Here is a 23,849-nt window from a genome sequence, read left to right on the forward strand (position 1 = left end):
AGAGCTTCCAGGCAGGCTCCTAGCTGGATCCTGCACTTCGACAAGCTTTTCACTGCTCAGGACAGGTGCCAAGCACCTAATAGTCATGCACAGCCTAAGAGTAAGAAAAGGAAATTCTGGAAATAAACACATTGGTGTGAGCTGCATGAGTAAATCCCATACCAGCCCAGTGCATCCAACGTGGGTGAGCATCATGCCTGCAGCCAGTGTGTCCACCGGCATATATACCCACCTGTCAGCCGATAGAAATAATCTTGGTTCCTTACTGGGCTTGCTGGAATATTGCAACACCCCCAAACACAAGCGTAGTGATGCCAAGAGTTGTGTAATTTCTCACAATTGCTATTGCTAATTGCTTACTAACTTTCTCTGCTAATCATCATGAACATTTATGTATAGGAACTAATCTACCGGCTGGGCACATGGTGTCCCTTGAAGGCTTACAACTTGCATGTTAAGATGAGGCAAGGTTGAGCTATGGTCACAGCATCCCCATTTATACACAGGGCAGAGGTCACAGGCATCTAAAACCTCTGAGAATGGAATCTTCGGGTAGGAGGGGTGGAAAGAAAACGTACCTGGAGTCCCTGCTCAAGAGCTTTCTTGGTCTTCCATTATGAGTGGTCCCCTGCCCTACATGATGTCATGACATCTGCCATGCCCCCTGGCATCTGCAGTAACCGTATTCTCCCCTCCCAGAAATAGACCTGGATCTACGAGAAGCTGACGAGCCTGTACTGCGGCCCTCAGCCTACACTCATTACAATTCCTCTTCTCACTCCCAAAAAACTGCCACCTCTGGCCATCAATGGCCGTCTCCATCTGGCCACCGGCACTAATGCCTCCACGTCCTCCTGGTTCCAGGTGTATGAAAGGCAGCCCTTGCACGTGTGCATACAGTCCTGCTCTACTCTGTGCCCCACAGAGGCTGCAGAGCAGCCTGGGAAATCAAAGTGACTTACAGAAGTTGCCTTTTTGCTGACTCTAACCAGGGTCAGCAGTCACTGGGAGCAACACTGAGCTCCTGGTCTGAGGTGAGGTGTCTTGGCTGAAGGCTACCTGGGCCACCCTGGAAAGGAGCAAACAGGTGCCAGCTACACACTCAAGCCTCCTGTGAGACAGGCCAGTGGGAACTTCCAAAATGTAGCAGCAGCTATGGATAGCCATGCTTTTTTCTCTGGCTTTCATTACTCCTCAATGGCCTAGAGTTACCTGTGAGAATCAAGGACATATGCACCAAGGAGGTGAGGGGAGAAATGACAGACCAGCAAATAGTGGGAACACCCTGGCCTGGTGCTGGGCATGTCCCTGGGTTAGCGTGTCTCTCTCTCTGTGTGTGTGTATGTGTGTGTGTGTGTGTGTGTGTGTGTGCCTGCGCACAAGCCAGGAATTGAGAGTGGCCCTGCTTTTAATGGCTTTTTGTCCAGGACACAAAGCCAGGTGCTAATGTCCCACAAAGCTACTGCAGTTCTAGCAGTGGCATTTTCTGCTCGGAATGGGACAAGTTACAGAGTGCAATGGAGATGAGACTCAGAATCTGTTTATGAGAGAAACAACCTTACAGCCTTCATCAGTGGGTTTTATTGCTCATCTGCAGCCTGGGGATTGAATGCAGGGTCTTGCATGTGCTGGGCGAGTGTTCTGCCTGAGCCCCATATTCCCAACCGGGTTTGTAGGGAGATCTCCACACACACCACCCCAATCAGCTTGTCCTGCTTTATCAAGCTCTGATGACTTTCTTGGCTCGACACTTTGGTGAACAGTTTTCTTCTCAGAGGCAAGTGTGCATGGCTGTTTTTTTCTCAGGGTCTTGCTGGGCTTTCAGGTGCTGGGTGAGGAAGCTGGCACTACCTTGCTTACGAGTTCTTCTGTGGCACTTTGACGGTGACCTACAAGGGGTTCGGATAAGCAGTTATTCTTCACACTTGACATACGCCAGCAGGCCCCCTTGGCAACAGCAGCCCTTGTCTTCTCTCTCACATCTCCCTGGCAGCAGGCTGTCCTTTGTGGGAGATCACACCCTGTCCCCTTCCTAGGTTCTCACCCAAAGCCCTATGGGACATCTGGCAGTATCTGGAGGCTCTTTCCTGGGGTCTGGGGACAATCCTGGTTTAGTAGAATCTGGTGTGTTGAGGTCAGGATGCTGTAATATCCAGCACTGTATACCCCCTCACCCACCCCCTACCCGCTCAAGGAGACTCTCACAGGGTAACGCTGAGGAAGGGCCAAGGCCCCATCCACAGGAGTTATAGCAGAGAAAGGCCCACAACTGTATCTCAGTTTGTAGATATTACAAAGTGTTCTAAAATTTGGCTCTTCCTTCATTTATTTTGTGCCCACATCCTTTATGTTGAAAAGAGAGCATTTCCCAATTACGTGTGACAAGCCATTTTAAAAATGACCTGTGTTCCATGGTTGGAGAGGTGCTAACACATTGGGCACTGAGGTCACACCTGACTTTTCTCTTCTTGGAGAACCTGTGTCTACAGCACTATCACCCTCCGGGCCGCATTCCTGTGAGCAGAACTGGACAAGGGTGTCTTGGCAGCTGTGCCTGCTCATATTTCTTACTGGAAGCCATCTTGCTGCTTCTACCCACAGGGCCCTGCCTTCTCTCAGGCTAATCAATTCCTTGGCAAATTACTGTGTGGGCCTGGTCAGGGTAAAGACCCTGGAGACTGTGTCTAACCTCTTCTGTGACTTCTCTGGCCTCAATGAGAAACCTTAAGAAATACCAAGGCCCCTGACTGGAGAGGCCAGGCAGCAGGTGCTCACTTGAGTACACTTACCGTCTTCACTTCAGTGTAGGCCTGCAAGCCATACTCGCCCAGCTCCCTGCCACTCCCTGACATCTTATAGCCACCAAATGGGGACTGGGCTCCAAACACATCATAGCAGTTGATCCTGTTTTTGGAGATGAAAACACAGAGGGAGCTGTGAGGGACTGTGTGCCATTCCAGGCCCAATATGGCTCCACAATCTTATATGGAAAATGGAGACATGGAAGAGGCTAGGGCAGGCCATGTGAGACACTCTGCTGTCATCCTTGTCCATGCAGATGGGGTGACAACATGGCTTGTCTCGTGGGTGAAGGGTCTGCTACCAAGCCTGGCAACCATGTTCAGTTCCTGGGACCCACATGACAGACGGCCCTCCCCCCCCACACTATGGCATGTGCATCCCTGTACATACAAATTCACATACACACGCATGCACAGATGCACGAGCAGACATGTACACACATGCACATATACATGCTTAAAAAGTGTTTTTTTAAAGAAGAGCCCAGCTTGGTGGTTTGTGTCACATTCAGAGTCCTGGTGAACCCCTACTACTGTCTAACTCCCAATTATTTGTAACACCCTAAAAAGAAACATTGTACCCCATTAATGGTCTCTTCCTGCCCCCTCCCTCCAGGACCAGCATCCACTAATGAAGAACCCTTGTGAGACTGTAGAGTCAGTCTATGGCCTATAGCATCTGGCTTCTTTCATTTAGCATCATGTTGCCAAGGTTACCCATACTGCAGCATGCACCAGGACTCCATTCCTCTGTCTCTGAATCACTTTCCTCTACAGACAGGCTGCCTGCTATCTGTCCATCCACCTACTCATAGACATTGGTTGCTACCTTTCGGCTGCCATGTCATGTGTGCATGTGTTCCTGTGAGAACGTCTGGTTTTCTATCAGCTCATACAACAGCTCTGTACTGTTTCTGTTACAGGGAACAGTGCCCATCACAGGAGTGCGGGCTTCTCTGGACACAGTCACCTACGATGAACTTTTTGTGGGACTGCTGGAGTGTGTTCCACAGTAACTGATCACGTCTCTTCCCATGAGTTAAGTGGAGGGTACTGATCTCAACACAGTCCAGTTCACATTTGTTCTTCCTCTAATCCTAGCAATAGTGAAGCAGGCACTGAACAACTGTGCGTGCTCTCAGCTTGGGCTCCCACTGCAGCAGAAGGTGGCCATATCCTCTTCACAGGTACCTGCTCTGGAAACTGGAGGGTATCTTTCTCTGGAATAGGATATAGCTGGATAGTTCCTAGACCAGTGCCCCAATTCTAGGGTTCCAGAAGACCCTACTTTGGGAGATATTTTATTGGGTTGAGGAGGAGCTGCTGGGAGGCTCTTACCATACGGTGCCAGCCTGGAGGGCTTGGGACAGGTAATTGGCCTTATCCAGGTCCTTTGTGAAGACAGCTGCTGCCAGTCCATACTTGGAATCATTGGCTCTCCCCACGACCTCCTCAATGGTCTTGAATTTGAGGATCTGCATCACTGGTCCAAAGATCTGGAGAGGGAGGGCAAAGGAGGAAGGCTGGAGTTCAGGAAGTACCTGCTCCCCCTCCAGGACTGACAGTGAATGGCAGACAGTAGGTACTATCAAGCCTGAGACATGACCTACCCAGTCCAGAACCACACTGCTTCCCAACTCAGGAAACACAAAGGGAGGGAAGTGGTGAAGGACTGGCCGCCTCCTGGGCAGCCTGTGCTTTGCCCACAGTTATCTTATTTCTAAACAGTCTCACAGCATATGGGTTATGTTAGCATGTGAACTTAGGATAGAGAATTGAAGACCAGCTCCCATCGAGGTTAACCCAGGCACAAAGCACAGACTGACCACTGAACAAGCGACTGTGAAATGGCCTCTTCCCAGGCTACTTCTCTGAGTAACTTCAGCTCCTTTGATAGACAAAGCAGTTCAGAAACCAAGGCCTACATGTAAGGCATGCTGCTGCACTGAGAACTGGCCATTGTGACCATCGGACTCTCATGTAACCAGTGCATACATGGAGCTGGAACAGAGGGGCCTAACTGAGAGCCAGGAAGACACAGGGAAGCGACGACACCTGCAGTGAGTGGGGAGGAGTGAAATGGAGTCCTATTCCCCACGGAGAGCAAGTAGGGTTCCACAAAGAAATGGCTGATTCCCAGGGGACAGAAGGAGGGTGCCTATGAGCCTCAGAGTTGTGACAGAGACTAAATAAAGGTGTCACCTGTCACCAGCTGCTGGAGAGCAGGCACAGGCACTCTTGAGCCTCCAGAGTATTCTCACTAGCATGTAAAAGGGTGACACTATGCTGTCCTGCAGGCGGCTTTGGGGCTTAACCCAGCTGGTAAAAGTGAGGGGAGGGGTGTCAGAGTCATGTTGTTTGGGGAATCACCCACGGACCTCATCCACTGTCTTTTATGGGTCTAAACTATGGAAAGGGCCAGATGAGCCTATTCCTAGATTCATGCATGACTCCCAGGGGCCAGAATGCAAAGGCCTGTGGGCTAGGCTATGGGATATAATGGTTGCCCAATGGTGGGAAAGCCCCATCAAGCTGAAGGGAAGAGTGACAGATCAGAATCACACCACAAATAATTGACCCTAGGCAGAGTTTGTGACATAATCAAGACACTAGACCAAATCATTCACGTCTCCCTCCTGCAGCAGCCTCCAGGACACAGCCAAGATGCTAACCTCCTCCTTGGCAATGGTCATGCCGTCTTTCACGTCTCCGAACACGGTGGGCTGGATGAAGTAGCCACGGTCAGCGGCTGCACCACCGCCACACAGCAGCTTCGCCCCTTCTTGCTGTCCTGACTTGATATAGCCGAGGATCTTCTTAAACTGAGTCTCGTCCACCTGCAGGAGAAGCCCAGAGTGATGGAGATGCTAAATCCAGGCCTCCTTCTGGCTGAGAATATGAAGCCAGAGGCAGCTGGGAAGGGGACCAAGGTCTCAAACAAGATCCAAAGAGAAAACAACAATATTATATCAAAAATATAATACCCAAGAGAGACCCCATATCCTCTGCCACCAGAGAATGGCACATCACACCCATTGTGTTTTCTCCTTAAACTCTGATGCTAACAAAATGAAAACACAAAATCACAGGGGCTTAAGGAATGGCTCAACAGCAGATGTCATGTGCAGGTTTGGCGGTCACTCTCCTGCCAAGGTCTATGAACCCTCCAGAATGTGGGGTTCAGACAGCAGCTGATTGGTCTCATGATTACCCCCAACAGGACACACAGCTGATACCCAGCAAAGGAAACACGAGCCCAGCCCCACCAACTCTAAGTCATGCCCTTGGACTGCAGGCCCAGCTGTGGTTGGCAGGTTTACCTGCGGCCCCTGCTCCGTCCGGCTGTCAAAGGGGTTCCCAACCACCCGAGACTTGGCCCGGGCAACGCTGCGCTCCACGAATTCATCATACACATCCTCCTGCACAAAGGTCCGGGAGCCGGCGCAGCAGCACTGGCCTTGGTTGAAGAACAGGGCAAAGTGGGCCTGCTCCACAGCCCAGTCCACTGTGGGGAGGGGACAATGGACAGAGGTAACATGAGAAGAGACCACTAACCCAGCGCTGCTCATCCACACAAACCGTGCACATCAGAGCTAGTGCCTGCTGGGGGCCAGGGACTAGTCAGAATAAAACAGAACCTTCTTCCCTTTGTGGAGAATGGCAACTGGGGAAGATACAGAGGAAAGGAAGTGCTGGGGGAGGGGTATTGTGCTGAGGTATGGTGGCCTAGTGGCCTGTGGGTGAACTGAGTAGCGGCCTACTGAGGGACTGAGTGGTGCTCAGTCTGGGGCCTCCCTTCCCTGCAGCCCCGTAACCTACTGTCAGCATCCGACATGATGATGTTGGGGCTCTTTCCCCCCAGCTCCAGGGTCACTCTCTTGAGATTGCTGCTCCCTGCGGCAACCTGGATTAGGTGACCAACCTATGGGGACACAGACACGTGGTCCTGTTGTCAGCAGAGGAAGAAAGCTAACTGCTCTTCTACACATGGAGTCACCAAATCCCGAGACCTGAATAATGCGCCTCCCGCTGCTGACACTGGGCTCTAGACAATGGCGACAGTAACTAACACTGTACGTGGCTCACACACAGGCCTGTGCCAAGTGCTGGCATTGAGAGTCAGCCCTCCTGATGCCCCTCAGAGGTTGGTAGCTGAGGCTAGCCTCAAACTCATATGTCTCCGAGGTTTCCTTCAGTTCCTGATCCTCCAGGCCCCGCCTCCTGAGTGATGAGATTGAAGGAACCATCCTGGGTCTCCCAGGGATACAAGGGCAAGCAAGGTCTGCAAACCAGAGACATCTTACCTCAGTGGAGCCTGTGAATGCCACTTTGTCCACATCCTCATGGGAAGCGATGGCAGCCCCAGCAGTAGGGCCGAATCCAGGAACAATATTGACCACACCAGGTGGGAAGCCTGCCTGGAGGGGAAGCCAGGAGACCTGAAGTCAGCCTGCTGCTCCGGCAGCCTCGACAAAGGAAACTCCCAATTCCCCAACAGTGACCTGGGACACTCATTAGGGCATGAGCTACCCAATAGGGACTTCTAAAAGTGGTTGGGACAAGGAGCCTAGCTGTGGAGCCCCCTGTGGAGCTGCTAGTTCTAGAGCAGGGACTTTTATTCTTCAGACAGTGCTGTGCCACAGGCCTGAATGTGGGAGACAGCATCAGGAACCCCTCTGGATAAGGTACTAAGGACTGAGTTCCCCTCTAGTTCAGGCACTGAGGACAGAGTTCCCCTCTGGTTAAGGAACAAGCCATTCTAGGATATTTAGGTCACAGCAGAAGCAAGCCACATACCTCCTTGATCAAGTTGGCCACATAGAGTGCAGTGAGTGGTGTCTGCTCGGCAACCTTCATTACAACCACATTTCCAGTTGCCAAGGCTGGGCCCAGTTTCCATGCTTGCATCAGGAGCGGGAAGTTCCACTGTACAAAAAAAAAAAATACAGTCACCAACCACAGCTGATGGCAGGAAGGGCCACTCCTGAGGGCCCCTACTATTTACCCATGGGTTTGGATGATGGTTGAGGCAGGTAGCTGATAGTGACAGTAGCTCTCACTAATTGGTACCTTGGTTACTAGGTACCATATGAGACCCTAGTCATTATTTCCCTATAATCAATAGCCTGCCACTGTTCAGATGGAGAGCCTAGCCTTAGAAGGGACAAATGATTTTGCTGGCTCAGACTTAAATCCATCCCAGGAGACTTGCCAAAGCCCGTGTTCTCAGCCAACACCCAGTCACCTTCCTGATGCCTGTAGAACCCCATTTCATAATGAGTATGGCTGACCCCCAGTTTCATCCCCCCAACTTTGACTTCCAGAGGGGCTGGCACACACCGGAATGATCTGCCCACACACGCCCACAGGCTCGTGGCGGGTGTAGCTGAAGAAGTCGCCATCGATAGGAATGGTTTTCCCATGGTACTTATCAGCCCAGCCAGCATAATAGCTGAAAGAAGAAAAACCCAAACATTAGCACTACAAGAAAAATAACCCAAGTGTTAGTCAGTGTCTAGCTGGCACTAAAAGAAAAGTCCAAGTGTTAGTTGGTATCTAGCCTGCACTAAAAGAAGAAAATTCCAAGCATCAGGATGGAATGATGACCACCAGGACATGGGGACCCTGCTCAGCGAACTTCAGAGCCTCAGAATTACCTGTGATGCTACTGACAAACACCAGGTCTACAGGCAGGACCTGCCTCCCTCCCACTCGGCACACGGCTCTGGGACTCAGTCTGTTAACTAAGTACCTAGATTTATTTACATGTGTCTGCTGTGCCAGCCCAGCACTGGAGGATCATGGGTATGACCTGGTAGAGGAGGGCAGACCCATCAAAGGCCAGTGCTTCCCTGACTGGCCTCACCTCGTGAAGCTCACTGTCACAATCACAGCGACACAGTGACAGAAAAGCATCATGGTTGGGGAACAGCCTGTGTGTGTTCATGGTGTGTAATGGCCATGCCTTTGGGGAAGGAAGGAAGAGGAAAGGTTCAGGATGACGTGAGGTGGTTTATAGAAGGAAGATTCTTGAAGTGCATAGGATCTTGAAGTGCATGACCAGGGTGGGACTCAGGTTTCTCAGGCCCAGAGTGTGCGACAGTTTGGATGGGAATATCCTTTGTTGTGGGGGCCGATTCTGTGGGTATCAGGATGCTTAGCAGTGTCCCTGGCACCAGATGCCAGCAGCACGTTCCCTGGCCATCATGACTAGGCCACCTCTGGAACTGCTCACTGTCCCCCTGCTGTGAAGGACAACTCCTGCCATTTGGGCACTGCATCCCCCTGGCCAGTCACTGTTGGCACCAGTCTGTCCACACTGCCCATGGCAGTGTAGACTAGAAGCAAGCAGGTTACAGACATTCCCCCAGGACGCTGGTATTCTGTCTAAGGGATGGCAACATGAAGGCTGGCCTTGAAGAAGTTACACGTAGCAAGATAAGAGGAAATGAGGAGCGTGACTCTCACATGCAAACAACTGGCGAGCCTTCAGCCAGTCCAAGTGACTAAAAGCAGAAACTAAAATGGAGGACAGAAAAGGCTGCCAGAAACCAGGGACAACCAAAGACCAGCACATCAGATCCCTCAGGTAAATGGCCAGTTCCAAGGACATAGAAATAATCACACACAGCTCAGGACAGAGGAGAACACTTAGAGGACTAATTCTGACAGTCAGTCGAGATGGTTGACAGGTTCCAGTCCTTGTGAGCCTCTGCATCCTTCTAGTTCTACCTCCCAACATCGCCCCCTCCCTCTTCTCAATGGCCAAACAAAGAACATACCGGAGGCATTTCAGGACCATGTCCAAATCCACCAGGTAGGAGATGACATAAGGCTTGCCATTGTCCAGGGTCTCCAGGGCCTGACGAGACAGCAAGGTTGGTAGAGACATGTTGGCACAGTAATGAAAGGAAATAAGGTGACCAGTGACAGGGGACCTGAACTGACAGGATGGGTGGCGCTCAGGGTGAGAATCTCCACTGGACTACTGAAGGTCATGGGCATTTTTGGACCACTGCCCCAGCCTCTCCCAAGGCAAGGAGAGAAGAAGAGGGCATGAGGAGCCAGCTTCACTCAAGCCACAGACATTATCGAGTTCTGTCCTCTACCAGATCCAGCTACAGGGAATACAGTAATGAGCAGTGAGCCTTCAAAGCAAAGAGCACGGTGACACAGACTGTCACACATGTTAAACATGCCAGGAAGAAAACCAGTCTCCTCTGCTCTGTCTTGGAAACTCCAACTGAGACAAACCCTGAAGGCTGGGGCAGGGGCAGACTGGAAGCATGGCAATGAAGTGATGAGCCCCAGCAGGAGGGGGGGCAGTGTGTGCAAAGGTCTCAGGGCTTCAAGAAGTATGGCTGTCAAAAAGTGAAGGGGAAGTAGGAGGTCTGAGCCAGTGAGGGACACAACCTGGCTTGACTTGGGCAGTGGAACTCATCCATGCTGAGGACTTCATCCCAAGGTTATAAAAACTGATAACCTGGACAGTTCACTCTGGCTACCACCATAGAGAAAGTGGCTGCCTCTGAGTTCTCCCAACAGGGTGGCCAGGGTGAGGGCCCACCGTGCAGAGGGGCCCAGGGGAGGTGACCAGCCATGGGGATTGCTAGGGAAGGCCTGTGCAAGAGAAATGCTCCTCATCCCCTCCCTCTAGAAATCTTAGGTCTTGGCCACAGCTGCCAAATCAGGACAGACACTGCGGCTCCTCTGGTTGGTGACAGGTAGACCCTAAAATTGTCCATCCATCAGGCGCCATTATGATCTAGGAGCAGCAAGGCCTCTGGATGGTCAGGGGATGCTATAAGCCTCTTCAGCCTTGGGAAGTGAGGAAAGAGAGGGCTGAAGACTCACCGCCAGGTAGGTCCTGTCCCGCTCGATGAGATCGGCCAATCGGTTCAACAGCCGACCCCTGTCGGATGCATCCATGCGGCGCCAGGGTGAGCCCAGCTGGAAGGCTGCCCTGGCGGCCTTCACCGCCTTGTCCACATCTTCCTGTGAAACAGTCACCCTGGGAGCTCAGACCTCAGCAGTAAATGCCTACCAGTACCATACACCACCCCGCTGCCAAGCACACCACAGGCCAGTCAGTATGGACCAGTGCAGGAAACCACCCCAAAACAGTCCTCCATGGTCTAGACCCTCAGCTGCAAACAGAGGCCTCTTCAGGGGGTGAGGTGGGAAAGAAACTCCTGTCCATTGAGATTGAGAGACTCCCATGAGTCAGTCCTTAGAAAGGGACCTTGTTATGCTGGACAGTGGTGGCACAAGGCTTTAATCCCAGCACTTGGGAGGTAGAAGCAGACAGATCTCTGTGAGTTCAAGTCCAGCCTGGTTTACAGAGTAAGTTCCAGGACAGCCACAGCCAGTGCTACACAGAGAAACCGAGTCTCAGAAAAAAAAAAAAAAAAAAAAAAAAAAAGACAGCTCAGCTGCCATCTAGCACATTAATGTAATAGAGACTGCCCCGGATTCATTCTCAAACATCTGATTAACGGTTTTTAAGTTAGGAAGTGAAAAACATGCGTGGCCACGTTTCAGACATACAAAAACATGAAGCAACAACTGTGTGCCATGGGGTTAGCACATAATTTGTAATGTCTGCACTTGAGCTGGGAGGACTGACACAGGTTCCAGGCCAGCCTGGGCTACAGAATGAGACCCCACCCAAGAAACAAGCAAAGCCGTTCTGCACCCATATAAGTCACGGGGTCTCACCTTGCTCCCTTCTGCGACCTGGCAGATGACCTCTCCCGTGGAAGGGTTGACAGTGGGGAAGGTTTTCTTGCTGATGGCGTCATGCCACTCGTTGTTAATGAAGATCTGCAGTGAGTGAAAAAATGTTCTCACATCTGTGTCTCAACTCTACCGACCACCTCAGATAGAAAGCAAAAAAACTCAGAACACACATGAAGGAGACAAGGAGCCAAACATCAGTGGCAAAGAGCTGTGGATTCCAGGTTAAAGCCACAAACCCAGAAACAAGCTAGACCGTCCACCAGCCACGTGACCTGAGTAAACCACCTGACCTCTTAGTGATTTGGTTTCTTTGAAGAATAGTGAGAATGTTCCTGGTGTGTTAGTCACCTACTGCTGTGAAACAAACACCCCCAAATGGCTAAAGACCTTTTTACTTTGGGGTGGGGGAGGGTTCGAGATAGGATTTCTTTGTATAGCTTTGGTGGAGCCTATCCTAGAACTCACTTTGCAGACCAGGCTGGCCTGGAACTCCCAAAGCTCTGCCTGCCTCTGCCTCCCGAATGCTGGGATTAAAGGCGTGCGCCACCACTGCCAAGCTACAGACCAGTTCTTAATAGCTGTGCCCATGGGTTGGGTTTAGTGTGTGACTGCGGTTCAGGAGTCACCTGGGCAGGATGATCAAAGCGGTTCTTCCCTTACTCATCCAGCACCATGTGACTACTTTGCTTCCTGATGGCATGGTGGACCCATAATAGTCAGATGTCTGGGGGCAGTGACCTCCCCAGGGAGTCCCAGAAGGAACCTGGAAGGTCTCCCCAGGCCTAGCTTCAGAAGTTGCAGTTGCTACTGAATTCTATAGGTCAGAATGTGTCACAGGCCCCATCCAGTCAAGGAGGGGTGGGAGCATCCACTTTCCCTTAAGAGAACAAGAAAACGCTTGCAGCCATCTTCTTTATTATGTCTGTTGTTTTGAGACAGGGTTTTTCTGTGTAATAGCCCTGGTTTTGTCCTGGAGCTCTCTCTGTAGACCAGGCTGGCCTTGAACTCACAGAGATCCACCTGCCTCTGCTCCCGAGTGCTGGCATTAAAGGCGTGTGCCACCGTGCCCAGGCAGCCATCTAGTCTAGACTGCACAAGGGGTGGACAGCTCTACTCAGCATATCCACGCATCTCTGCAGCACACACTGAATAACTTCCAGGTTATTCCCAGGGAGGGGACAGTGGCCCAGTTCCGTGACCAAGGATGTAGGCCTGAGGCAGAATTTGGACTGAAGACTTGGACATTTCTGTTCCTGGCTTTGTCCCCAGGGTCAGGGACTTCTATAATTCCAGCCTTCTTCCTCACCTCTGGAGTGAAGCCCATTGCAATTCCCTTCCCGAAGGGGGCACACCTGGCACCAGCCTGGCATGGGGCAAGTGCCCATGCTGACTGCAATGGGTGGTGATTAGGAATCCCAGGTGGCCAAGGGTTCTGTACCATTCACATGTTGCTCTCACTGCAGTGCAGAGCTGTTCACTGCTCAAATCTGGCAAGATATGTGTAAACATGAGCTAGACTGTCATATCCACTGATACTCAAATCTAATTAATTTGTCGCTTTAACTACACTAGACCCGTGTAGTTCCCAGTGAGGGACTTAGGTACGAGGCTCAGACTTGAAACCCTAAAACCTCAGAGCTGGGTTCCAGGCCACTTGTGCCATGCCGAGTTGGGCCCCTGGGAATGGTGTGACCTCTCCCTCTTCTCTCCGGTTCCTATGAAGCAAGGGGAAGTGAGGATCTGCGGGAATGCAAAAGAGAACTTGGGGATGGATATGGGGTGGCACAGGCTCAGGGGTTCCTGCATGGCAGAGTGGCACAGGGAGGAGTCAGGGAGGGCACGGCTAGAGGGCCAGGAGAAGTCACTTGGTCTCCTCCTGTCCCCTGCTCCTATCTACACTCCACAACCTGCATCTGCAGGAACGATGGTAGCATCAGCGCTGGGTGACTGCCTTCTGCTTCACTGTACACAAGAGGCCACCAGGGCACAGGGAAGGATGACCCTGGGTTCACATTCACACAGCAGTGACAGAGCCAGGGACTTAAATCAGAGCTTTAGGATGCCAAGGTCCCATTACCGGCCCAATTCCAACTACAGCCTCCAGCCACAGCCCAGGTCCGCCTGCAAGGTTAGAACACCCATCCCCCAAGGACCTCCTTTAAAAGCTAAGCATGGAGGCGCATTTTATATAACCCCAGCACTTAGAAGACTGAGGCAGGAGGATTGCCTCGAGACCAGCATAGGGCACATAACAAAACCCAGTCTCACAGAGTCATAATCAAAAAGAACAACAAAAGCCCAGTCACCATCTTTTTTAGTCACTGCCTCACCACACTTTATTGTAAACGTTGGAAAGAGTAAAGCTTAAGGTGAGACAGGCGTGGGCTGGTGCCCACCCCCACCACACACACACTAGGAAATGGGCAAATCAGTCTCAGAAGTTTGACCCAATACCTTTGGGGCTATGTGAGGAGTCACGGAGACAACAGGTGTACAGTTCCTTGCCAGGAGCTGGCCACTGGCTGTCTCTTGACACCACCCTCCAAGGGGCAGCCATCTACAACTAAAGATCACAGACCAATAGTCACCCAGCTTCTCGACTCTCCCAGCAGGACAGATACTCTGTGATTTTAGCTTGGAAGGGTTCACGTGCAGTTTGCAAACATCAGGGAGAGGGAGAGGGAGAGGGAGAGGGAGAGGGAGAAGGGAAGGGGGAGAGAGGGAGAGGGGGAGAAGGGGAGGGGGAGAGGGGAAGAAAGGTGGGCTGGTCAGACTAGGTGGACACCCAGCACACGCCCCACCAGGGCACTCCCTGCTTTGTCCCTGTGCTGAGAGGCCAAGTCTGGAATATGCTGTGTCATTCTTCCTGTCTGTCAGAATGACTGTTCAACAGTCCATCCTTCTTTCTTGGCTGGTGAAATAGGAGATTCCTGAGCTCAGGGTCCTCATTTCCTCCCTGCCAGTGCCCCCCCCCCCCATTATACCCCAAAGACTGGTAGGAAGCCAAGAGAGGAGGGCAGTCTCTCTCACATAGCCCTGCTTCCAAAAGAACGCCCTCAGAATCACAAAAGGGCAGAGTCCAGGCCAAAACACTGCTTCTAAGGCTCCTGGCCCCAGACCAAGGCCTGCCTTACATAACATGCCAAATCCAGGCATGGTGGCCGAGGGGAGGCTCCTCCTCTAGCTCTCACTTCCTCTTCATGTTTCTAGAAAACACAGTTCGGGAGGTGACGTTCTGAATCTGAAGCAAAATCAAAACAGTGTCTACTTGTATCACCAGGCTTTCACACAGTCACTCCCCCAAAATCCTGTAAACTCCAGCAGCAAGCCAGAGCCACCATCCTTGCCACACAGGAGGATCTCACTCTGTGAGTGGGGCCAGCCTGGTCTACAAAGTGATGCAGTATCTCAAAAAAGAAAGATTTGAGGTTGTCTGACAAAGGCTGGGGGGGTGAGGGGGGACGACAGAAGACGACCCGAAGTGTGACAGCAGAAAGAGTTTGGGGGCAAAAGAACTGCGAAGACTCGCATGGTTGCGGAGAGTAGCAGGGACAGGGCAGCAATCAAAACTCCACTCTTGGAGTTACTTACTGGGGAGCAAGAGGCCCTCAGTGAGCCTTTCTGTTTGGTAACTCCTGTCTCCCAGCCTCCCACAGGCAGGGAGCTGAGGTACCTCAAGCAACACTCCTTAGTATAGATCATTTATTTAAGTGAGAGGGCCATGCTCCTGACTGCAGTGTCACTACAGCCAACCCCAATCAAGCCAGGGTTCCTGTGAAGTCAGCTGAGCCTTCTGCACCAACTGCAAATGGAGGACAGGGACAGGGAGGAGAGTGAATCTTCCTCCTCACCTGGTGTCTGGTGATGGAACAAGTAACACAAAATGATAACTAGAGCCCGCATGCCCTTAGCTGTTAGTGAACAGTGAGTTAGGGGCAAGCAGGAGGACTCATTGGCATATGGGCCTCCCAAGGGTGGTCTCATTCCAAAAGGAGGCACTATCAGCATCATCCTGGGAGAGGCAGGGCCCATCACTGGCTTCCTTCCCAGTGGAAACACCAGGGCCCAGTGAGGAGGACCCAGGAGGTTAGTCTCGGCCCCTGCAGGACAGGCAAAGGAGCTGGAGGTGCCTCTCCTCCGTCAGATGCAGTCACTGTTTTGTGAGTTGGTGTGTCAGCTTGCTCGTCCATCTACTTCCGAAGGTAGTCTTTGCTCCCTACCACGGCAGTGCACCAGCCTCACACATGGAGACGCTGGTGAGACATTCAGCTCCCAGAAAACATGGGCAAATAGCTCTGCAGGTGGTTGGCTGCCAGTTTCCCGAGGCACACAGCCAGCACCATCCTGGGAATCCCTTTTGGGTCCTGATGTGTGAAAGAATGATGACTCCTAGGAGACTCATGATTCCAGAGTGTGTCATGTTCCACATGGGTGATTCTGAAAAGCATTTGGTTTGGGGATTTCTTCTGGCTCTTTCTTTCTCATCTTCTTTCTTCCTTTTTTTATTTTTTGAGATAGTCTATATGTAACCTAGACTGGCCCAAAACTCAGTCCTCTTGTCTCACCTCTCGAGTATCACCCTGCCCAGCACATACCAGCCATGACCAATCTCACCCACATTTCCTTACTCTGTCCCCTCCCTGAGCTATAATCAAACCAAAGGCCCTGAACCTGGGGCAAGGGCTCATCTGCTTCTTTTTTTGTTTGTTTGTTTGGTTTTTTGAGACAGGGTTTCTCTGTAGCTTTGGAGGCTGTCCTGGAACTTGCTCTTGTAGACCAGGCTGGCCTCGAACTCACAGAGATCCACCTGCCTTTGCCTCCCATATGCTGGAATTAAAGGTGTGCTCTTCCACCACCCAGTGCTCATCTGCTTCTTTTTTTTTTTTAATATTTATTTATTTATTATGTATACAGTGTTCTGCCCAGGTCAGAAGAGGGCACCAGATCGCATTACAGATAGTTGTGAGCCACCATATGGTTACTAGGAATTGAACTCAGGACTTCTGGAAGAGCAGCTAGTGTAGTGCTCTTAACCACTGAGCCATTTCTCCAGCCCAGCTCATCTGCTTCTTAAATGGCAGTTATGGAACAGATGCACAGTGGGCAGTTCACGCTTTTTGTATTGCAAGATCCCAAAGGGTCAAGTTCCAGATAAACACAGAATGCCACACACATCCACACTCTTAACATCTAGAACTTTCTAGGGTTAGCTTGAAGTCAGGGCTAAGGGGACTTAACCCCTACCCCAAGACTTCCATGAGCTATTTTAGCACTCGACCCCAGTCCTCCCCTATTTTGCCTGCCCCTAGGACCAGAGCTTTTTTTATTGCTGTATTTATTGTCACCAATAGTGAGGGTAGCTCTACTTTGAGGTTTTATATTGAGGTTTTAATTTGTCTCTGTGCTTAACAGCTGGCAATTCTCTGGCCATGACTCCCTGACCCTGGCCCATTTCACCACCACATCCCCACCTGTCCCCACATTCTTCCCATGTCAAGTCCCAGACACTTTACATTGGGTTCCCAGGGAAGTGACCCTATCTCTGGCTCCTTTGGTTCAAAACCATGGCCACTTCCATAAACAGCAACCATTTGTAAATTCAATATTTACTCAAGGGCAGTTCCTTGCCAAGCTCAGTGCCAGGAATTACAAATTGGAGCACAAATGTGGCTCCTCCCTGCTAATTTCCAAAGTTTGATCTAACGTTTCCTTAAATATTTACTTTTTTTCTGATCCAGAGGGTCTAATCATGAGGAAGCACATGTGTGTTCAAGCTAGGCAGAGCTGAGAGCAAAGCCTGGTTTCAAACCTACAGCCCAAGACCCTCCTGAGCCCCAGTTCTCACCTTTGGTGCAGGGACAGCAACAGTAACTGACTGCCATAAAGAACAGCAGATGGGCAAGGTGGTGGTGCACACTTTTAATCCCAGCTCTTGGGAGGCAGAGGAAGGTAGAGTCTGTGAATTCTAGGCAGGCCTAATCTACAGAGCCTATTCTAGGACAGCTAGGGCTTCACAGAGAAACTCTGTCTCGGGGAAAACAAAACAAAACAAAGAACCAGCAGATGGGAAGATTTGGGAAATAGTCCTCAGTCCAGGGCTAGATAGGTAGTAAGGGGTTGGCATCTAGGGTCGTTATTAGACCAGGCACTTTGGTGAATGCATGTCCACACAGTACGGACTCAGCTTGACCCAACGTAAGTATGACTGTAGCCCAGTCACCTTGCAGCTCAAGCATGTTAAATGGATGCAAGCAGGCAGGTTGCATGGAACACTATTTGTGGTCCCTGGTTTTAAAAACACTAATTGCCAGCCTGGTGGTGGCGGCGCTCGCTTTCTATGAGTTTGAGACCAGCCTGGTCTACAGAGCTAGTTCCAGGACAGGCTACAACGCTACACAGAGAAACCCTGTCTCAGAAAAACAAAACAAACAAACAAAAAACACTGGTTGCCAAAGACATCTCAAAGCTCTATGAATCATCCCGACCTTTCTATGGGGTTCTGGAAACTCAAGAGTTAACCAAGGTAACCAGTGGGGAGACAGACAGTTCATCCAGTCTATGGCTCTTTGTTTTCTTTTGGCGGGGTCTCACTCTGTATCCCAGGTTAGCCCAGCATTTCCTGTTAACAGTGATGATCTTCTCGGGCAGGGTATCTATCAGAGGCCCATCATCCTCATCTTCATCTTCTCCCCAGCCCCTCCCCCCCTTTTGAGCTAGTCTCATCAGCCCAGGCTGGCTTTGTGTTAGTATTCAGGCGTCTGGACTGGCCTGTGTTTGGAGTTCTAACAGGATACGCCCTCAGCTGCAGCCACTAAGAGCACCGCCTGTGCACATTCACCTCGTTCCTTTTTAAAAGGGCCCTGCCCACCTTCCCCCATGCCCCCTCTCTTCCTTTCTCTCTCTCTCTGCTTCACTGCTTGTCTCTCTGTCCTGCTCGTCCCCACCTCATTTTCTCTTCTGCTGCCCCTGTCTCTCCGCTCCCCTCTTCTCTTCCCCATTCCCTTCCACCAACAAAGAACTCTCCATGTGAGCGCTGTCTCATGGTATCTCTCGTGTCACCTTATAAATTACAACACTGAGTCCAGCAGTGCAGGCTGGCTTAAAGTGTCGAGTCTCCTGCTTCTATAGCCCATGGGCTGAGGTTACCCCCACTTTTCTTTTGCTACTTGCTTACAGCAAATGCACTTTTAAACAAATAAAATTAGCCAAAGTCTCCCTTCATCCTTACCCACACAGGTGTTCCCTGATCTTCCCTAACCACTCTGGAAATCACCAAGTTCACCTTATCCTACAACAAAGTTTCTCAATCTTCCCAACCCTGCGACCCTTTAGTTCCTCATGTTGTGGTGATCCCCCCACCCATAAAATTATTACATTGCTACTTCATAACTGTGAGGATTCAGGCATTATAATGGCCTGTCCCTGTCACCTGGCAGAATGCACTCAGGCAGTACCCTAGCCAGCCCAGGTGCAAAGGACCCCTTTAAAAAAAAGACACCACCCCACCCCACTGCTCTTTTCCCTCTCTCTTTACTGCTCTCTTTCCCGCTGTTCCCCTGGGGCAGAAAGGACTTCTCCTGTCTCCTGCTTCTCTTCTGTCCTCTCTGTCTCTTTTCTCTATCCTTCCCTCTCCCTTCCCTTTCTAATAAAACTCAATTAAGCTCTGTCTGCCATGGAATCCTCCAAGGACCCCCTCAAGCTTTATTCCTAACTATAACTTTGCTACTGTTACAAATCATAATGCAAATATTGTTTTGGAGCTAGAGTCTTGGCAAAGGGGTCCCAACCCATAGGTTGAGAACCATTGCCCTAGAAGGCATTCCCTCCGTCTACTGGTGCACACTGTACATGGTGAGGTGTTCAGAGGCTTGGTTAGTGCAGTTTTAATTGGGTTAATATACTTTGTATGACAAAGAAGGCAGGCCGCATTGCGTTCCCCCTTGCAGCACAGTCTTTGAGATTTAGGATTCAGAGACCCAGCAGCCTCTTCCCCACTTGTGCACCTGTAGGCCGGTCCTTCCTATGGCTGGGACAGAGGTATCCATTTTTAAGTGCTACCTATGTGAAGTCTCTCAAGTAGCTTCTACAAAGGGCCTGTGGATATTTCCAGTGAATTCCCACCTAGCTACACTTTCTATTACTGAGGGTGCATCAGTGGAGCAATTGAGAAAACTAGAGACTGGAGAGTGGCTCAGTGGTTAAGAGCTCTGGCTGTTCTTGCAGAAGATCGGGATTCAATTCTCATCATCCTCATAGTGACTCACAACTGTCCTAGGGGATCTGATACCCTCTTCTGACCTCAGGCACCAGGTATGCACATGTACACAGATATACAGGCAAAATACTCATACATGGGGGGCTGGAGAGATGGCTCAGGGGTTAAGAGCACTGACTTCTCTTCCAGAGGTCCTGAGTTCAATTCCTGGCAACCACATGGTGGCTCACAAGATCTGGTGCCCTCTGCTGGCATGCAGGCAGAAGACTGTATACATAATAAATAAAAATCGTAAAAAAAAAAAAAACCTCATACATGTAAAATAAACAATGAATCTAAAGAAAAATTCTGTGTAGGGAGGCCTTCTCTAGTTCCCTTCCTGCCCATCGATTCGCCTTGATTCCTAGGTGTTGGGTTAAGGGGTGAAAAACAAAGACCCCAGTTTAAGGCACCCAAAGCTCCCAGTCTCCCCACTAGTTTATTCTCTCCAGCCCCTCCCCTCTCTTTTTAAAAAGGATTTGCTGTTTGTTTTGTTTTTTCGAGACAGGGTTTCTCTATATCTTTGGAGTCTGTCCTGGAACTCATTCTGTAGACCAGGCTGGCCTTGAGCTTGGAGATCTGCCTACTTCTTTCTGCCTCTCAAGTGATGGAATTAAAGGTGTGCCACCACTGCCGGGGCTAGTTCACTCTCTTAAATACAAACCCCAAGTTTATCAGCACTTACATAAGAAAAGGTGGTATTGGTGCTCTGCCACTGAGCCACACCTGGAAAGGAGTTTATCACCGTTGTGCTATAGGCTCAGCAACAGCACCATGATTCAAGCTCATATACAGTTGTAATAAATGTTCAAGGTCATGGTGAGGCCTGAGGAGCACCCCATTTTGTCCTTACCCTGCAATGTGGGTGGGATTGTTACCCCATTTTGCAGCTGTGGCTATCGAGGCCCAGACTTACCCCTGCACATATGGCCAGCTTTGTTCCATGCTGCACTTTTCACTTAGGTCTTTGTCTACACCTTCCAACTCATGAGCATCCTATGGGGAGGGGATCTAGAATGTTGACTTTTGGGCCTGGAGACCTCAGGAAACATCTGCTGGCTGCCTGAGGAATCCATTAACAGAGGTCTGGCTAGGAGTTAAATCTGAGGTGGATTTGTACACCCTTTGTTATTGGTTTTTTGTTTTTTTGTTTTTTTTCTCTTGTGACTGGTTCTATAACCCAGGCTGACTTCAAACTCACTCTGTAGCTGATAATCACCTTGATGTTCTGAGCCTCCTGCCTCCACCTTCTGAATGCTGGGATTGCAAAAGCTCACACCACCACACCTGGGTTATGCATTGCTGGGACTTAGACCCAGCCAGGGTTTCATGTATGGTCAACAAGAACTCTAACAACTAAGCTCACTTCCAGTCTCACCCTCTACCAACCCAGCTCATTCTCAGTCTCGGACTCTTTGTTGTTTTTGAGGCAGTAGGCAGAGTTTTCTGTCCCTCCTTTAACTCCTGGTTCTCCTGCCTCTACTTCCCAAGTGCTGGAATTAATTAATTGTTGCTAGCAAGATACCTCGTTTACACATTCATTACTGTTACGGGCACACAGAACTAGTGAGGATGAGGTGCTGCCCCAGATAGAGGCATGAAGTCATGCATACATCCTTGGTGTTGGAGTGAGTTACCTTTCTAGACCTTAACTGTTCTCCAAGTCAACAAGGAAATACTTAAATGTGAAAACTAGTTTCACTGACAAAAGTGTCGATTTCAGTCCCTGAAATCAACATATGGGTAAAATGACTCCTTCGGAAGCCACGCCCATTGATGTTCTGGGGGAAGCAGAAGTCACCTAAAGTCTTCATCACGTACCTAACAAATTCACCTATGCTATGGTCCTTCCCAGGACAAGAGGCAAGAGGCTCCAGAAAGATGAACCCATCCTCATTCAACCAGTGTTGATTAGACAAGAAGGTGAGGACATGACCCAATCCAGATGGGACCCAAGAACTTGAAGAGAAACATCCCCCTGGGATACCCAGGCCCTGCAGGTGCCCTTGGATGCAAGCCCAGTGTCTGCAGAAGCAACCTCGAGGCCACACTGGCAGCTCCTTGGGGCAAGTGGCCCTAGTAACTGCCATAGATGTATCTAGGAGCACAATACAGACAGAGCCCAGAGCTGCTGCTTCCAAGTCCTGGTGTCCCTGGCAGCAGGATTTGCAATAAAGCCACCCCACTAATGCCCAGCAGTTTCTAGAGTTCCCTCCAGGTCCTGCCCTAGGGCAGAAAGCCTGTGTTCTAAAAAAAAAAAAAAAAAACACAAAACTTAAAAGCAGCTGAGTGTATTGGCCAAGAAAGATAAGCCAAGCACAGTGTTCACCAAGACAGAGTTTAGCAATGAAATTGGCAGGTAGCCAGCGCACTGACTCCCACACAAGCTCATAAAAGCAAAGAACCAAGCAAGGCCACATGCTTTAACAGTGCTCTTGCTGATTGCACAATAGAGTGCTCACTTGTAAACCAGTCAATGGCACCCATTCCTATAGCAAACGTGTACTATTCTTGTGATTTCAAAAAACGTGGTAAAGAAAAAGGTAGCCACCGGAGAGAATTCACTTTTCTCCCCCCAACCCACACTCCAAACTGAATCAAGCTTGGGCACATATTAGGACCTGAGACTCTGTGCCCTGACTCCAGGTGAACGAGAGCAACGAAGCTATTGATCAGATGCCTCCTCTTGGGCTCATTTAGACTCTTTTTGATGTTCCGATCCTTCAAGGTCAGCCTAGGCCAATTAATAAGACCCTGTCTCAAAGTAGATGGGGGCTGAAGGGCCAAGGGTGTAAGGTAGGTGGGTGGTATGCTTGTCAGACTTGTGCAAATCCAAAGTGGGAGTGGCTGAAGCAAGTAGTCAGCGAATTGCAGACCAGCCTGGCTACAAAATGAGATCTTGTCTCAAAATAACACATCAGAACTGCCCTGACTATCTTTCTATTCTACAGAAAAGGGCAGCCAAGTCCCACTTGTTGCACAGACTTTACCAAACCTCAAAAAGCTAAGACAACACTCCAAAGTCCTTGTTGGGCAAGAACGGCCACGGGGGTGAAGGGGTGGGGAGGAAGGGGAGTCCTGACTCAGCTTTTCCTTCTGAACCCTGGCCCAGGTCTGCAGGAGACGGGGTAGGAAAGAATGGGAGATATCGCAGTGGGGCTGGGACGCCTGGGCCTTCTGGGTGAACCATGGACCACGCGGGCCGGGAGCCGGCTCGGCAACAGCCACCGCGGCTGCACCGATGGGGGATAGAGGCCCACGACGGTCCCGGGCAGGGAGAATACACGGTGAGAACATTTGGGCAGGGAAAGGCACGCTCAAAGACAGCCAGGCGGGGAAACTGAGGCCACGTCGCCCGCTCCGTTCCGACCCGGGGCCTGCAGAGGCGACCGCGAGTCTCACCTGGTTGCAGAAGACCTCAGGCTGCTGGTTGGGGGCCGGCACGGCGCTGGTGGCGGCGGCGGACAGCAGGCGGCTCAGGCGCGGCCCGCGGCGGGCAGTGGTGAGAGCGGCGCGCAGCATGCTGAGCTGAGCCAAACTGCACTGAGCCGAGCCGAGGCAAACAGAGCGGAGCCGAAACTAGAGGAGCCTAGACCAGCCGGGGCGAGTGCAGCGCTGTAGACCCAGTTCCTCGCCTCCGCCTCCCACCCACCCACCGACCGCCGCCAATGGGCGGTGGCGACACGAGGGCGGGGCTAGAGAGCCCCAGCTCCCAATGGCCCGCGGGGCGCGACCCTGGCTTCGCAAGCCAAGTCAGAGGAGCCTGGCAGAACAAGGGAGCAGGCTGAGAAAGCCTTGCCAGCTCCTAAAGCCGCCCTCAGCTCACATCTATGCAGACGCAGTGAGGAAGAGAGAATTTCACGAACTCGGTTATTCCGTGTATAGCGTGGGACTGGGTACTGGGGGTGCAGGAGGGCATTGGTTAGGAAAGGACGCGGACGCCTGGCCACCCCTGTGTCTTTCAACCAGATGGAGGCAGCAGTAGGCTAAGGATGGTGAGGGGCCTAGCAGGGCTCTGGACTGTGCAAGGGGAAGTGTTTTGAAACAGAGGCCAA

The 23,849-nt window shown here is 50.9% G+C and overlaps 1 protein-coding gene across 1 annotated transcript; it reads right to left on the bottom strand.

Annotated features, from left to right (window-relative positions):
* Positions 1-1,558: 1,558 nt before the first annotated feature.
* On the bottom strand, positions 1,559-23,430 carry Aldh2 (aldehyde dehydrogenase 2 family member). The gene is made up of 13 exons (XM_027414086.2): positions 23,197-23,430; positions 11,520-11,624; positions 10,656-10,796; positions 9,584-9,663; positions 8,142-8,253; positions 7,599-7,727; positions 7,106-7,219; positions 6,621-6,723; positions 6,122-6,306; positions 5,474-5,638; positions 4,140-4,297; positions 2,790-2,904; positions 1,559-1,889 (listed from the first exon to the last, which is right to left on the bottom strand). Exons 1-13 carry the CDS (start codon positions 23,314-23,316, stop codon positions 1,857-1,859), a joined length of 1,560 nt encoding a protein of 519 aa, XP_027269887.1. The 5' UTR covers positions 23,317-23,430; the 3' UTR covers positions 1,559-1,856.
* Between the last annotated feature and the right edge of the window lie 419 nt (positions 23,431-23,849).

The sequence above is a fragment of the Cricetulus griseus genome, chromosome 4 (assembly GCF_003668045.3).
Source record: "Cricetulus griseus strain 17A/GY chromosome 4, alternate assembly CriGri-PICRH-1.0, whole genome shotgun sequence".
Classification (NCBI taxonomy): domain Eukaryota; kingdom Metazoa; phylum Chordata; class Mammalia; order Rodentia; family Cricetidae; genus Cricetulus; species Cricetulus griseus.